Source organism: Coenobita brevimanus, chromosome 101 (assembly GCF_032717465.1).
Source record: "Coenobita brevimanus isolate Jiangsu-jjx chromosome 101, ASM3271746v2, whole genome shotgun sequence".
NCBI classification, from domain to species: Eukaryota; Metazoa; Arthropoda; class Malacostraca; order Decapoda; family Coenobitidae; genus Coenobita; species Coenobita brevimanus.
In genome coordinates, this window is record NC_137054.1 from 52,388,772 (window position 1) to 52,402,744 (window position 13,973).

The following is a 13,973-nucleotide window of genomic DNA, read 5'->3' on the forward strand; positions in this document are numbered from 1 at the left end:
CTCTCCTCCTCTTACTGACTCCCTTCAACCTCTGTCTCTTCGCCGCACTGTTGCATCTTTATCTCTTTTCTATCGCTACTTTAATGGTCACTGCTCCTCTGAAATGTCTGCGTGCATTCCTCCACCTCTACGATGGGCGCGTAGCACTCATCTGGCAGCAAACTCTCATTCCTTTTCTGTCCAACTCTCTAATGCAAGAGTTAACCGTTACTCCCAGTCTTTCATTTATGCAACAGGTCAGCTCTGGAACTGTTTCCCTCTGTCTGTATTTCCTGCTGCCTATGATCTCCAGTCTTTCAAACGCAGTGTGTCCAGGCATCTCAAAATGATCGGATCTTGATTTTGGCTCTCTATTGTATTTTGTTTTTCTCTTGGAGGGAACTGTTACTGCGGGCTCATGGCCTTTGGTTCCTTCTTCTTCGCACAAAAAAAAAACTAAACCACCAGGTGCCATCATTTGGTTATATGGTTACCACCCAGCGTAGTACATGGTTTCCTGGTGTACAGGAAACCATTCGGCTTGTCACTCATTGTAGAGTCACCCACAGGCAGAAGGAAGAGGAAAGAATGAAGGAAAAAAAAAAAAAAAAGAGAAAAGAGGGAGTGTAAAGTCACCCGTAGGCAGAAGGACGAGGAAAAAATGAAGTCAAGAAAGACTGAAGAGGCAGGAAGGAATGGAGGGAGGAGAGGAAAGGGCAGACACCCGAGAGCAGCACTACATCAAGTGAGTGCATTGTGAGCACCCCCACCTACCACTTTCTATATATATATATATATATATATATATATATATATATATATATATATATATATATATATATATATATGAACAAGAAGCCTTGGGCCAGGACTGACCAAAAGTTGATGACTAAAGACCGAACAAAGGATTTGCTACGGATGGCTACATGGAATGTAAGGGATGCAAATGAGGTGAAAGAGAGATTGTCCAGGTGCTTGAGGGTGCGAAAGTGGATGTATGTGGGCTAACTGAAACCAAATGGAGACGAAAGAGTGTGAGAGAATGGGAGTATGTAAGGGGTATATGTGCAGGAGTAGGTGAGAATGATAGGGCAAAAGAAGGAGTGTGTATTGTTGTGAGAAACAGATGGAAGGAGAATATAAGAGATTAAGTTTCAGTTGACTCTAGGATTGTGTGGGTAAGAGTGAAAGTTGGACTACAAATGTGGGCGATTGTGTGCATGTATGCGCCAACGTAAGATCGTGCAAGTAGAGTGAGAGAAGAGTTCTGACAAATGTGGAAGCATGCTTGTAAAAGTTTGTAAGGAATGAGAGAGTGTTTTTGACTGGAGATATGAATGGAAAAGTAGGAAATGTGAAGGTAGATGGAGCAGTTGGTGAGTGGGGTGTGCCTGCATAGATGGATGAGAATAGCAGTGATTTAGTGGACATTTGTGCCGGGAGGGGGTTGGTGACAGCTAATACCCTCTTCAGGCACAAAATTATCCATAGGTATACGTGGCGAATGTATGTGTGTGTGGATAAAAGGAAAAAAAAGGTATATAATGGATGCAAGAGTATATAGAGGTTGGGGGAGTGGACTTTCAGACCACCACTTGGTGGTGGTCAGAATCAAAGTCCAAACAAAATGGAGAAATAGGAGAGGGGAAGGACAGGAGGAAGTAGTTCTTACAAGGAGGGTAGGAAAGTTACAAGAGGATGGGATAAAAAGGCAGAATATAAGAGGGAAGTGGAGGAGTGATTGGGTAAATATAGATTGGAGCAAATGGGGGACGTAAAAGGTGTGTGCAAGATATTCACAGATAAAATATGTGCAGCATGTGAGGTGGTGTGTGGTGTGAAGAGAAGACGAAAGGGGATGCAGGGAACAGCATGGTGGACTGAATAGGTGAGAGAGGCTGTGGCACAAATGAAGAAAGCATATGGTGAGTGGATGAGAAACAGGGGCATCGAAGGAGTTGAGAGACAGAAGAGAGAGTTATATGTAGAGAGGAAGAGAGGTGAAAAGATTTATTAAGAAAGAGTAAGAGAGTGGATGAGGAATTTGGAAGGAATTTGAGTGTAAAGTGGAGGAAATGTAAGAAAATGTTCTGGAGAGAAGTGAAAAGAGTAAGACAGGGTGCCAAAGAAGTTAGCTGGGGAGTGAAAGATAAAAATGGTAGATTACTAGTGGAGAAGGGAGAAACAGTGAGCCGATGGAGAGAACACTTTAATGAATTGTTAAACATAGAGAATGAAAGTAATGCAAGTATAAGTGGCTGGGGAATGGCTGGGAGAAGGAGGGATGTGAGGAGAGATGAAGAAATCAGTAGGATGGAAGTTGTGGAAGCAATCAAGAAAGTTAAAATGGGGAAAGCCCCAGGAATTGATGGAGTGTGTGGTGAAATGCTGAAGCATGGGGAAGAGATAGTAATAGAATGATGTGGAAGATGTGCAGTTTGGTCTGGGAGGAAGGTAGAGTCCCGGAGGATTGGAAGTCGGTATAATTAATCCCCTGCACAAAGAAAAACGGGAAAAAGAAGTGTGTGGTAATCACAGGGGCATTTGCCTTCTTAGTGTAATAACAAAAGTATATGGTAGGATACTTATTGGCAGAGTTAGGGAAAAAACAGAGAAATTAGTTGGAGAAGAACAGGGAGGATATAGGAAGGGAAGAGGTTGTGTAGATCAGATATTCATTCTTAGCTCTTTAATGAAAAAGTTTCTAGAGAAGGGGAAGAAGTTGTATGCAGCCTTCATGGATTTGGAGAAGGCATATGACGGCGTGGATAGACAAGGATTGTGGAAAGTATTAAGAATATATGGAGTAGATGGAAAATTGCTGAAGGCCGTGAAAAGTATGTATGAGGATGCTAAGGCTGCAGAATGTGTGGATAGTGAACTAAGTGAATTTTTCTCTTTGAAGGTTGGATTGAAAAAGGGATGTGTCATGTCTCCAAGGTTGTTCAGTCTGTACATGGATGGGGTTATAAATGAGGTACAGTACAAGGTAGGGTAGTAGATGTTGGAGCGGCCCTAGCGAGAGAGGGCAGTATTTGGAAACTACCTGTACTGTTGTTTGCAGATGCAACTGTGCTGTTAAGTGAAGACGAAGGTGAGCTGCAAAGCTTGGTGGATGGGTTTGGGGAGTGTAAGAAACGGAATCTAAAGGTGAATAAAAGGAAGAGTAAATTGATGGTCTTCGAGAGAAATGAAGTCAGTGAATGTACAGTGATATTGGATGGGGAGGAAATGGAGAATGTGAGTGCGTTTTAGTACTTGGGTAGTGTGATGAGTAAGGATGGAAGTTTAGAAGGTGAAGTGCTTGAAAGGGTGCAGCAGGGAAGAAAGGTTGCTGGTTCCTTGAAAGCAATGATAAGAAACAGGGAAGTGAGCATGGAATTGAAAAAGTTACTACATGACAGTATTGTGATAGCAACTCTAACATATGGAAGTGAAGCTTGGACCTTACTGGAGGGACAGAAGCCAAGATTGACAGCAGCAGAAATGTGTTATTTGAGAGGAGCATGTGGAGTCACACGGAGAGACAGACTGACAAATGAGGAAGTGAAGGAGTGTTGTGGTGTGAATGTGGATGTGACAGGAAGCGTTAGGAGAAACACATTGAGGTGGTTTGGCCATGAGGAGAGGATGGACAGTGAGAGACTGACGAGGAGAGTGTATGTGAGTGAGGTGGAGGGGGACAGAGGGAGGTGGAGGTCAAGTATGAGATGGAAGGATGGAGTGGAGAGGTATATGAGAGAGGGGTGTGTGAGCTGGGAGCAGGGCAGTGAAATGATGGGGGACAGAGCGACATGGAGGCGACTTGTTTGTGGACATCCCTTACGGGATTGAGATGTCTGGCAATATATATATATATATATATATATATATATATATATATATATATATATATATATATATATATATATATATATATATATATATATGCCAACACAAGGGATTGCACCCACATCCACATCCGCGAGGATATGAAAGCTGATTATCCACATCTGCCCTTGCAAAATATAAATGTTCAAAATTCGCATCTGCATCAGCATCTGCAGTATGCAAAAGTCTGTAATCCGCATCCGCATCCGTGGATGTCTGATATATGACATCCGATACATCACTAATTCACACCTCCAGTTGTAATTATATGATTGATTTGCTGGAAACCTGTACCAGTTGGATGTTGATTACTTAACGATTTGTAAACAAACAAACATGTCTTGAGTTCAGTAACATCATGATGTGCCATATATGAAACTGGAGGAATATGGGATTAGTGTGCTGGTGGCATGGATTTCTTTTTTATACACGAAAGAACCAAAGGCTAGGGGCCTGCAAATCGTTCCTTTGAAGAAGAAAAAAAAAAAAACAATACAAAAGAGCGCCAAATTCAAGATCCGTTCATTTCGAGATGCCTGGACACACTGCGTTTGAAAGACTAGAGATCATAGGAAGTAGGAAATACACACAGAGGGTGACAGTTCCCGAGTTGACAAGTTGGATAAATGAAGGACTGGGAATAACGGTTAATTCTTGCATTAGAGAGTTGGACAGAAAAGGGATGAGAGTTTGTTGCTGGACGGGTGCTACGCATCCGTCGTAGAGGTTGAGGGATGCAAGCAGACAATTCAGAGAAGCAGTGACCATTGAAGTAGCGATAGAAAAGAGATAAAGATGCAACAGTACGGCGAAGAGACAAAGGTTGAAGGGAGCCAGTAAGAGGAGGAAAGTTAATGAGACGAAAAGTCTTTGACTCCACCCTGTTGAGAAAAGCTGTATGTGGCGAGCCTTCCCACACATGAAAGTTGAACTGTACACAGGGGCGAATAAAACCCGTGTATAAAGTCAACAACTGTGCAGAGGTAAAGTAGGCACGGAGTCGACTCAGCACACCTAATCTCTTGGAAACAGATTTTACAAGAGATGCAGTATGATCTTTCCAAGATAAGTCCCGAGTGAATGAAACCACAAGCATGTTCAAGGATGATGCAGGATTGAGCTGGATATTATTAAACATTAGTGGGTACTCCTGTGGAAGACTGTGTCGGGTTGATAGGTGTAAAAACTCAGTTTTAAATGCATTAAAAACAAGATTATTTTTACCCCAGTCAGAGATAAGAGGCAAGTCAGACATTAGGTGTATCATAGCCTCATCCCTTGTTTGTTGAAGTAACATAATCGGTCATTATGTGTACTAACTTCTTATGTGATCCTAACACAGAGTTTAGATGAGTTTTGTGAACCCCAAATAGCTGAACAGTACAGGAAGTGAAGATATGCCAGTGATTGGTAAATTTGCATGAGATTTGCTTCAATCATACTACTGCGGATTTTGTATCAAGACCAGTTATCTTTGCTGTTTCCTCCTCCGTAATGTGCTGTTTCCAAGGCAGCTGAATATATGATTCCCAAGAATTCAGATTCGTTAACCCAGGTAACGAATCATGAGTATTTCCTGACTGAGCATTAGGCGAGTGTGATGTAAGGTAATGAGTTTTATTTACATGAAGTGTTAATAATGATTATTCATCTTATCCAGCTGGAAATATGCTTAAGTTCTCTATTAAGGATGGCACTAATTTCGTTTCAGTGCGAACCCTGGAGAAAGATATTATATGACAAAAACTAAAAATATTGAATAGAACGAACTATGTCATTAATATATAATAAAAACAGTATTAGGCTTAAAATATAGCCCTGTGGGACTCCTTAGAAGACCGATTTAAGAGTTTTCTTTGTTTTATAATACATACTATTTTTATGCCTTAAGTAGCTGTTGAACCTGTGTAATGCCTGTTGAACCTGTGTAATGCAAGGCATCTAATCCCATAATACGGTAATTTATTCAGTAGTATACTGTGGGATATGTTGTCGAAAACTTTAAAAAGAATACAAAATAAAGTAATTTGATACATCTTATTGTCTAAAGCACTGTAAATATTACTGATGAGGTAAATGGCCAATTCAGTTGAGTATTTAGGTTTGAATCCATACTCATCAGACAGCACTGAATTGTATAGAGGTATTTAATTAATCTAATACCAACGGTCTGATATTAAGGCTACTGATAATAAGAATGGAGTTTCCTTGTGGCTCGTGAGATTTGGTAGTGGTTATGTCAGTGGTAATAAGGGGCTGTCTTGTCACGGCGTCTGACGTAGATCGTCGTTGTCGTGGTCAGGAAAGTGATGGTGAAAAATGATACGGGGGGACATGGATTTCCTGATCTGTGGTGGTCCTTAAGGCTGCTTTTCTAGAATCACATGATCCACTGACGGTTGCGTGGGCTCCTCCGCAGCAACATACTTGCAGAGTGCTGTACAGTCGTGGTCATAAATAACCACCTATCCTCCGGTACCCCGTGCCTCAGGCTGGCTCCTTCATGCGTGTCAAGTCACAGTGGAGTAAGAGGGGCTGACAGGGAGGGGCCAGAAAGAGAAGGAAAGGTGGGTGGGGGGATGAGTGATAGTGCGGGAGTGGAGTGAGGGAGGGGAGGGAGGGTAGGTAAGGGAGGGAGAATGAAATGCGAAGTGGTGGTCACATTATTTGTATATTTTCTTTCATTCAGGGCATGATATAAATGAGTTAATATTCTGTAGATAATGCTACATTACACCTTGAATAGCAGCGTCAGATAACAAGCATTAGAGTGGTGATATCAAGGGCTGGCTAGTGAGAGAAATATACTGGCGTGACAGATCAAACATTGGCGCGGAGCCAGATATACGTGTGTATTATCCTTGTATTTTGACTTCGGAAGCAGAATGGAATCTGGATGGTTTTGACTTCCGTAATGTTTGTGTAAGACACGTCCTTTACCCTTACATGCAATTATTTTTTAGAACAAAATGTCATATGCAATCTCTGACATGGCTGTGTCCCCAGTAAATATTATCATCCTCTCGGGACACACTTCCCCTATAAAGTCCCCATCATGTCAACTATATGAAAGGCTATATAAAATAACTGTGCAGAAAAGGTAAACAAAGTTGAGGTCAGTGCACACGGATGGATATAATAATGATATTTCTCATATTCTGTTGCTTGGACTCCATGCCGGTATGAGTTTGAGTGGCCGTCCAACAACCCCAACACCCTCTCATCACATCGGAATGATATTTTCCTCCGAAAAAAAAGAGAGAGAGAGAGAGAGAGAGAGAGAGAATAAAACAGCTAGTTACAAATTGGTGAACAAGACAATAGCGCGTTGTGCTGGATACTTCTGGCTCCACACTAATGTTTGATCTGCCACGTCAGTATATTTCTCTCACGAACCAGCCCTTGGTATCTCCACTATCTAAAGCATGTTATCTGATGCCGCTATACAAGGTGTAATGCAGCATTATTTACCAAAAATTAACTCATTTATATCATGCCCTGAATGAAAGAAAATATACAAATAATGTGACCACCACTTCGCATTTCTTTCTTCCTCCCTTACCTACCCTCCCTTCCCTCCTTCACTCCACCCCCGCACCATCGCTCATCCCCTCAACCACCTTTCCTTCTCTCTCTGGCCCCTCTCTCTCAGCTCGCCTTCCTCCTTGCCACGCATAAATGAGCCAGCCTGAGGCACGGGGTACCATAGGATAGGTGATTATTTATTACCATGACTGTACAGTGCCTAAAAAAAAGTATCCTCACTTGGAGGTAGATAGTTGTGAAATCATAAGTTCACCTCTGTAATAATAATACAGACATTAAATATAGCATTGATGCGTCACAACTATAGGAAATGCCCTATGAAAGCACAGCATAAATATATCACATGGCAATTGGGATCATCAGGGCTATCAATATGTATCACAAGTTTTCAGTCGTGTTTCAGATCACATCGTTGATTTTTCAATCTGTTTACCACAAAGTTGTTGTATCATATAAAAGTACCATCTGGCACTACATTTTGTGCAGACTATGCTGTCCTCACGGCACACTTCGACAGTATAATTACAGGAGCAGATCCTTCTGCACTGAGGCAGACGGTGCCACTTTTCTGTAGTGGTGGTGGTGTCTGGTGGAAAGTCAGAGGTTTTCCAGTTTGCTTACGGTTTTCTTCAACTAAGCAGTGTATTCCGAGGTGCAGGTTATCTTAACCGATAAGGAATCTGGTAGACATTTTGCTTGAAGAATTTATACTTCAGGGATTGTTCAAGTCAGTACCCATCTGCTCCTGGTATCACCTAATCCAGTACTACCTGTTTCATGGTCGGATCATTCGCCACTAAACCAGGAGCTTCACAAATTTTGTCTAATGAGGTGGGTGGCTGGACACCCAGCAAGGTAAAAACAAAGCTTGTAAACGGCCACATAGTCGAGTAGGTGAAGCTCATTGTCTGTGGTTGGCAGCTCACTCAGGAGAAGAAATACTCTGATTCCAGACCAGGACAGCCTGGCCTAAGGTCCAGGGATCCTCCGTTCCTGTCTGAAATCAAGAGGTGAGTTCTTGACTGACTTGGGAGGCTGACGAAGGGTTGGCTCCTGTCCTTGTTAAAAGCTACACGGCCACAGCAAAATAAAAAAGGGGAAGAGGGATCAAAATACATTGATCTTGATTGACCTTGACCCAGGTCTGCTGAGGATGGAGGTAGGAGAATGGCCTCCCCAGGTATTAGCAGGGCAAGACCCTCAGGACCCTGACATTCTAACAACTTTTATGAGTGCTCTTGGTATAGCCTTAAGAATTCCAAATGCCTGATTTAGAGAGCGGCCACCTAGACTCAGTCCTGTTTTTAATGGACGTCATGGTGGTGTACAGGAAGCTCGTACTGAAAGTTGTACAGGCAGGTTTGCCCTTCAGTGGGAATTTCAGGGAGGGGCTTTGAACGTTCTAAACCTCCCAGAGAACGACTAACTGTCTTTTTGTCACAAGAACTTATGCCCCAGTCACACTGTAGGTGCGACTTGTCGCAAACCTGAAAATCGCAAAACTAGTTCCTGACCACGGAGGTCTCTGAGCAGTTGTGCCTCCGTTCAGCTACCAGTGCTCGTCCAGTGTCTGTCCAGCGTCCGTCCAGTGGGCAGCCAAACGGCGACCATGGCCAGGTACACACAGGTCAAGACACCAACGGCTGGCCGGCCGGTCGTCAGCAGGCTGCTGACAAACGGAGGCCGGTCCGCATCCTGTCACAGTTTGGACCGTGACCTCTGGGCCGCCACTAGACCGACACCGGCCGTGGATTGGCCAGCAGCTGTTCTCGGTCCAGCCCACCACCTGTCGCTCGACCAATCACCAGCTGGACGGCGGCCGGACTTCAATCACCACCCCAGACAGGAGGCTTGTGGATGGCGGCCGCTGCAGTCCAGCCGTCGCCTTGACGGAGTGGGGACGGCCACCGCACAGAGCGGGCAGTGACCGGCCTCCGTCTGGATGGCAACCACCGCTTTAAAATCTGGTGTCGCCAACCAGTCGCAGTCTATAAGCCGGCCAGACGCAGTGCAGCCGCCCACCGGGCGGCTTCCGTGCCACAACATCAGTGGTCGTAGGGAGGTTTTTCGTGCAGCACAAAAAACCTCACGACAGGTTTTTGGTCGCCATGGTGGCCTGCAGCTAGACCGAGACACATGAAGACCGGTCGTAAACCTCACCAAAACCACCCACGTCTTGCAGGTTGTGGGTGGTTTGCGATAAGTCGTACCTACAGTGTGACTGGGGCCTTAGGCTATTGGGGGTTGGCAGAGATGCATTTCCCGAGCATGCAGCCTCCCAGCCATGGCAAGATCAACAGCAATAGCAACACATACAGCTGCTCTGGCTGTGACAGTCTTGCTTGCCTTTTGTGTATTGCTATAACAATTTCTGCTTGGTCTGCTTCTTTCAGCAAGGTTATTCCAGTTGATCAGTGTATCATGGTGGAGAGGTTGAAGGATTCTTTAGACTCTCTGTTAATGCAGTATATGTTCCTGAGGTGAGTGATCTCGAAAAGAAAGAAGTGTTCTACACCAAACTCGTCTCAGTTGTGGAACAATACCCCTCACTGTTGGTCTTGGGCAAATTCACTGCAGCAACTAGCACTAACAAGGAAGGCATTAACAGTTACTAGGTCACCATGGGTGGAACTAGGAGTCCACAGTTCTTATCTCCTGCAGTTCGCTAAATCATTAGGTTGAGAACTGTTAGATCCTGGTTCTAGTAACGATATTCATAGCCAGATTGGGAGTTCCAGTGCTGGCAGTTTTGTTAAGAAGACTGACCGTTTACTTGTAAGTAAGTACTTGATAGAAAATCCTTCAGAACTGCTGGGCTTTCAGGAGCTCAGAGTTCTTTGTTACTGATCACAGACTTCTTGTCGCTACTATAAGGCTGAAAAACTATACTGAGAGAATCCCAAATTGCCACTTAAAACGTTACATCTTGAGAAACTCAAGGATGAGGAGTGTGCTCATGAATATGCAATGGCAGTCTTGACTCGGTTTCATATGTTCAGTGTTGTTTAAACCTCTTTGGATGATGGGATACCTTCAAGCATGTTACTCTTCCAATGCGTGGAGGGTATCAAAGACTGAGGAGAGAATTATTTTGGCTTACCAGGGATGCTGGGTACAGATGATGAGAGCCGTGTTGCCAGACTGGCTGGGAATCAGGAGCAACACAATATTCTGTCTCATCAGGCAAGAATTTAGCTAAGAAAGGAAAAGTACAGTAGACATAGCCTATGTCAGGGAAATCACTGACAAGTTAGGTCACTTTCAAGTAGTGGCCATCGACCTGCCTATTGACCCCAGAAGATCTGCTGCAGATCCACTTCCCAAGTTAACTAAAACTGGGCAGTAATTTGACAGCTAGTGTCAGAGGTGGGTGAGAATACTGTAGAGTTCGATGGGTGAGTACTTTTAGCAACTGTATTGTGGCAAACCCCTTCAGTGGCAAGCTTCTGAAAGTGGTAGGATTGCTGTTGTTTTTGGCACCTCTTTGAAACTGATCAGCTAGAAAATAAGCTACCGGTATTATCCAAGTATTATATGCGATAACGGAAGCTGTTTGAAGAACCGGTATCATTCCTACTGACTGAACAAGGGTTTTGGTCATCCCTGTCTGCAAAGGGAATGCAGATCAAAGTGACTGCAGTAGCTACTGTGGTGTTATATTAGACGTCAATGATCCCTTCACGCCCAAGCTGACTGAATCCTTGCATCTGAGTTCCCAAGAAATTCTGTCATGTATCTCGACAATGACTGCCACAGGCCTATGTTGATTTCAGGAAGACGTTTGATTTAATAAACTGAGAGGCAAAGTCGCTTGAGATGCCCTTGAGTGTGTCCTGTGTGTCCTGAGGCACTTCACAAGGAGATAAAATCACTGAGGCTAAAGATCTATTGGGCCAAGCCAAGGTCCAGACGTCTGATGGCTTGCTGAATGAGACAATACATTTGTTCTGCCATGCGATACCAAGATACTTTAATCTCTCCAGGACCTCTAACAATGGTATGTTTGATGATGTGATCTCCCGTCGCACTGATCTGCTTGTGGGGTTGTGGAATCACTCATTCAAGTATTTGGTGATGTAGATGATTGTATAAGAGGACGACGATTGACATTTTAGAGGCACTGGTGCTACCTGTTTTACTTTGTGGCTGTGAGACATGGACCCCAAGCAGTGGCTTGGAGCATGATTTGGAACAGGGAGCTGACTCCTTTGTTACTAAATGCCTACACAGGATCATGGGGTGTCACTGGAACAATCGAGTATATAACGAGCACTTACTGTATGACGAAGCCGAGGCTTATTACAGGTGTAATAATAAGCCGGCAAGCCAGCGCCAGCTATATGGACACGTGGCTCGTGTCCCAGAAGTTGACCTTGCACGTAGGGTGCTGTCTGAGGCACCCTGGGAGGGGGAAAACCAAAGAGATGGCAACAAAGCTCATGGCTGGCTGGGCGGGGAGAAAGGGAGGTTAGAGTTCCCTCCTGGAGCCTTCCATCACTGGAACTTTGCTAGTGAAGTCGTGAGTGAGGGTATGCACCTCTTGGCTTTTGTCCTAAGTGAGTGAGTAAATGAGTTGTTCTATTTCAGAACTTCCTCAAAGTTTTTAATAGAAGTTGCCGAGACCACGAGCCAAAATGAAGTAGTGAGGCTAATACTCCTTAGTTTTCTTACTTTACTGCCTTGCTATATCCAGATTCTCGATGAAAGTGTTCACGGAACATAAAATCATCTTGCGATACGACTAGATGAAGCAACCAGATTTCTTCTTCACCGGGCTCCCATGTGAATAGAAAGGAACCCTAAATTCTTCTGAAGATCATTAAATAAAATTTTGGCAGCATTTTGATTGGCTGGGAGTTCAGCTTCCACCACTGGTTTCTCCATCATGGTATGGCGAGAGTGTTTGTACTGTATACATATTACTCTGTGGCTGTTCAGTGGTGTTTGTTCTGTGTGTGTGGAGGGAGGAGGGGGGACTGAATTTAAAATGCAATAAAATGCTCTCAGGACCGCAGACTTTGCCATCACGTGTTTTGCGTACTTAGCAGAAAGTTCCCACTGAAACGAAAGGTCAGCATATTCATATTAAAGCACGCTTTTCCCAGTATTATTTCACGACCGTATCCAAAGGACATTCATTGGCTCACCGCACAGTACCACAGACAGCATTATTACACAACAACAGGGACAGACTGGGAAACATAAGGAGGGAGAGAAGCTTCAGGGAGAGGTAAGGATAAAGATGGCTAACAGAGAGGGAGGGATGCAACCAGTGACAGGGGACGGAATGTGAGTGCGTTAAAATTTGAGACATGAAGGCAAACAGACAGATATACAAAGAAAGAGAAAGGGCAAACGGTTACACCACTACACCTCTCTAGCGTCACGGACGGTGTGCAGGAGCAGGAGGCAGTACATGTAAAGGCAGGTGAAGATCAGCAAGCGCAGCAACCTGGGTACCCGCGGAAACATTCTGGTGTGATTTCCAGCTTCCTGGAAAAAAAGAAGACTATTAAGGAATACTTGAAATGATAATAACAGGAGTCCCTGACGGGATAAGTTATTGAACAGCGGGATTCCATATATATATATATATATATATATATATATATATATATATATATATATATATATATATATATATATTAACTGATGAAAGGAAACAACAGTAGTTAAGTGTACAGTACCGTCGATATAAAGTAACGTGTTATTATTATTATTATTATTATTATTATTATTCCGGACCTCCATTCCCACCCTAGGGCAGGGTGAGGAGCTGCAACGTCCAGACAGGCCAAGTTTACCCAATCAAATGGGCCACGCTTCCATTCACTTATCATTCAAGCCCATGGAATCCTGGCTTCTATCTGTTACTCCAGAAAACTTTCACCACAATATGTAGCTTCACATAACCGGATCTGACAGAGTCAGTCCGAACGCTGTCACGTTAAAAAGGGGTGCCAAATCTCTGACCATGCACTTCTCACAACATTCAGTCCCCTAGCCTCACCGACTTCCATACCTCTCTTCCTCACACTCATCCACCATATCCCTCCACCTTCTTGGCCTACCTCGCCTCCTCCCTCCTTCAAATTCGCACAGATACAGTACACTTTTGTCACCACTCTTTTGTTATCCATTCTCTCCACATGACCATACCATATCAGTACACTCTTCGATTCTGGTGTCCACAGAGTTCTGCACTCCGCATCTTCTTCCCACTCCGCATCTATCACAGATCACATTATTTCGCATCTTATCCACTCTCTATACTCCACATACATTCCTCAGAGATCCCATCTCCACTGCTCTCGCTCTTGACTTTCCATTCTCGTGCCCCACCATAGTCTCACACCCATATGTTAAAGTTGGCACTAACACTCCTTCATGTAAGTCTCGCGCAGCTACAACACTCAAGCCTCTGTTTTTTATCAAGGCCTTCATAGCATCAGCTACTTTCTTTCCTTGTGTCACTCTACTTTCAACTTCTTTTGCACATTTTCCTCTCTTTTCTATCACTGTAGCCAGGTATTTGAACCCGCACCAATTCCAGTCTCTCGCCATTAACTGTAACATCA

At 43.9% G+C, this 13,973-nt stretch overlaps 1 protein-coding gene across 1 annotated transcript in view; it reads right to left on the minus strand.

Annotated features, from left to right (window-relative positions):
- The window catches only part of LOC145415033 (carbohydrate sulfotransferase 11-like), a 138,799-nt gene extending 125,915 nt beyond the window's left edge, over positions 1–12,884 (minus strand). The window contains exon 1 of the mRNA XM_080284450.1: positions 12,769–12,884. Within this exon, the coding sequence (XP_080140576.1) occupies positions 12,769–12,867 (99 nt within the window). The 5' untranslated portion in view covers positions 12,868–12,884. The remainder of the gene's footprint in view (positions 1–12,768) is intronic.
- Positions 12,885–13,973: the final 1,089 nt, after the last annotated feature.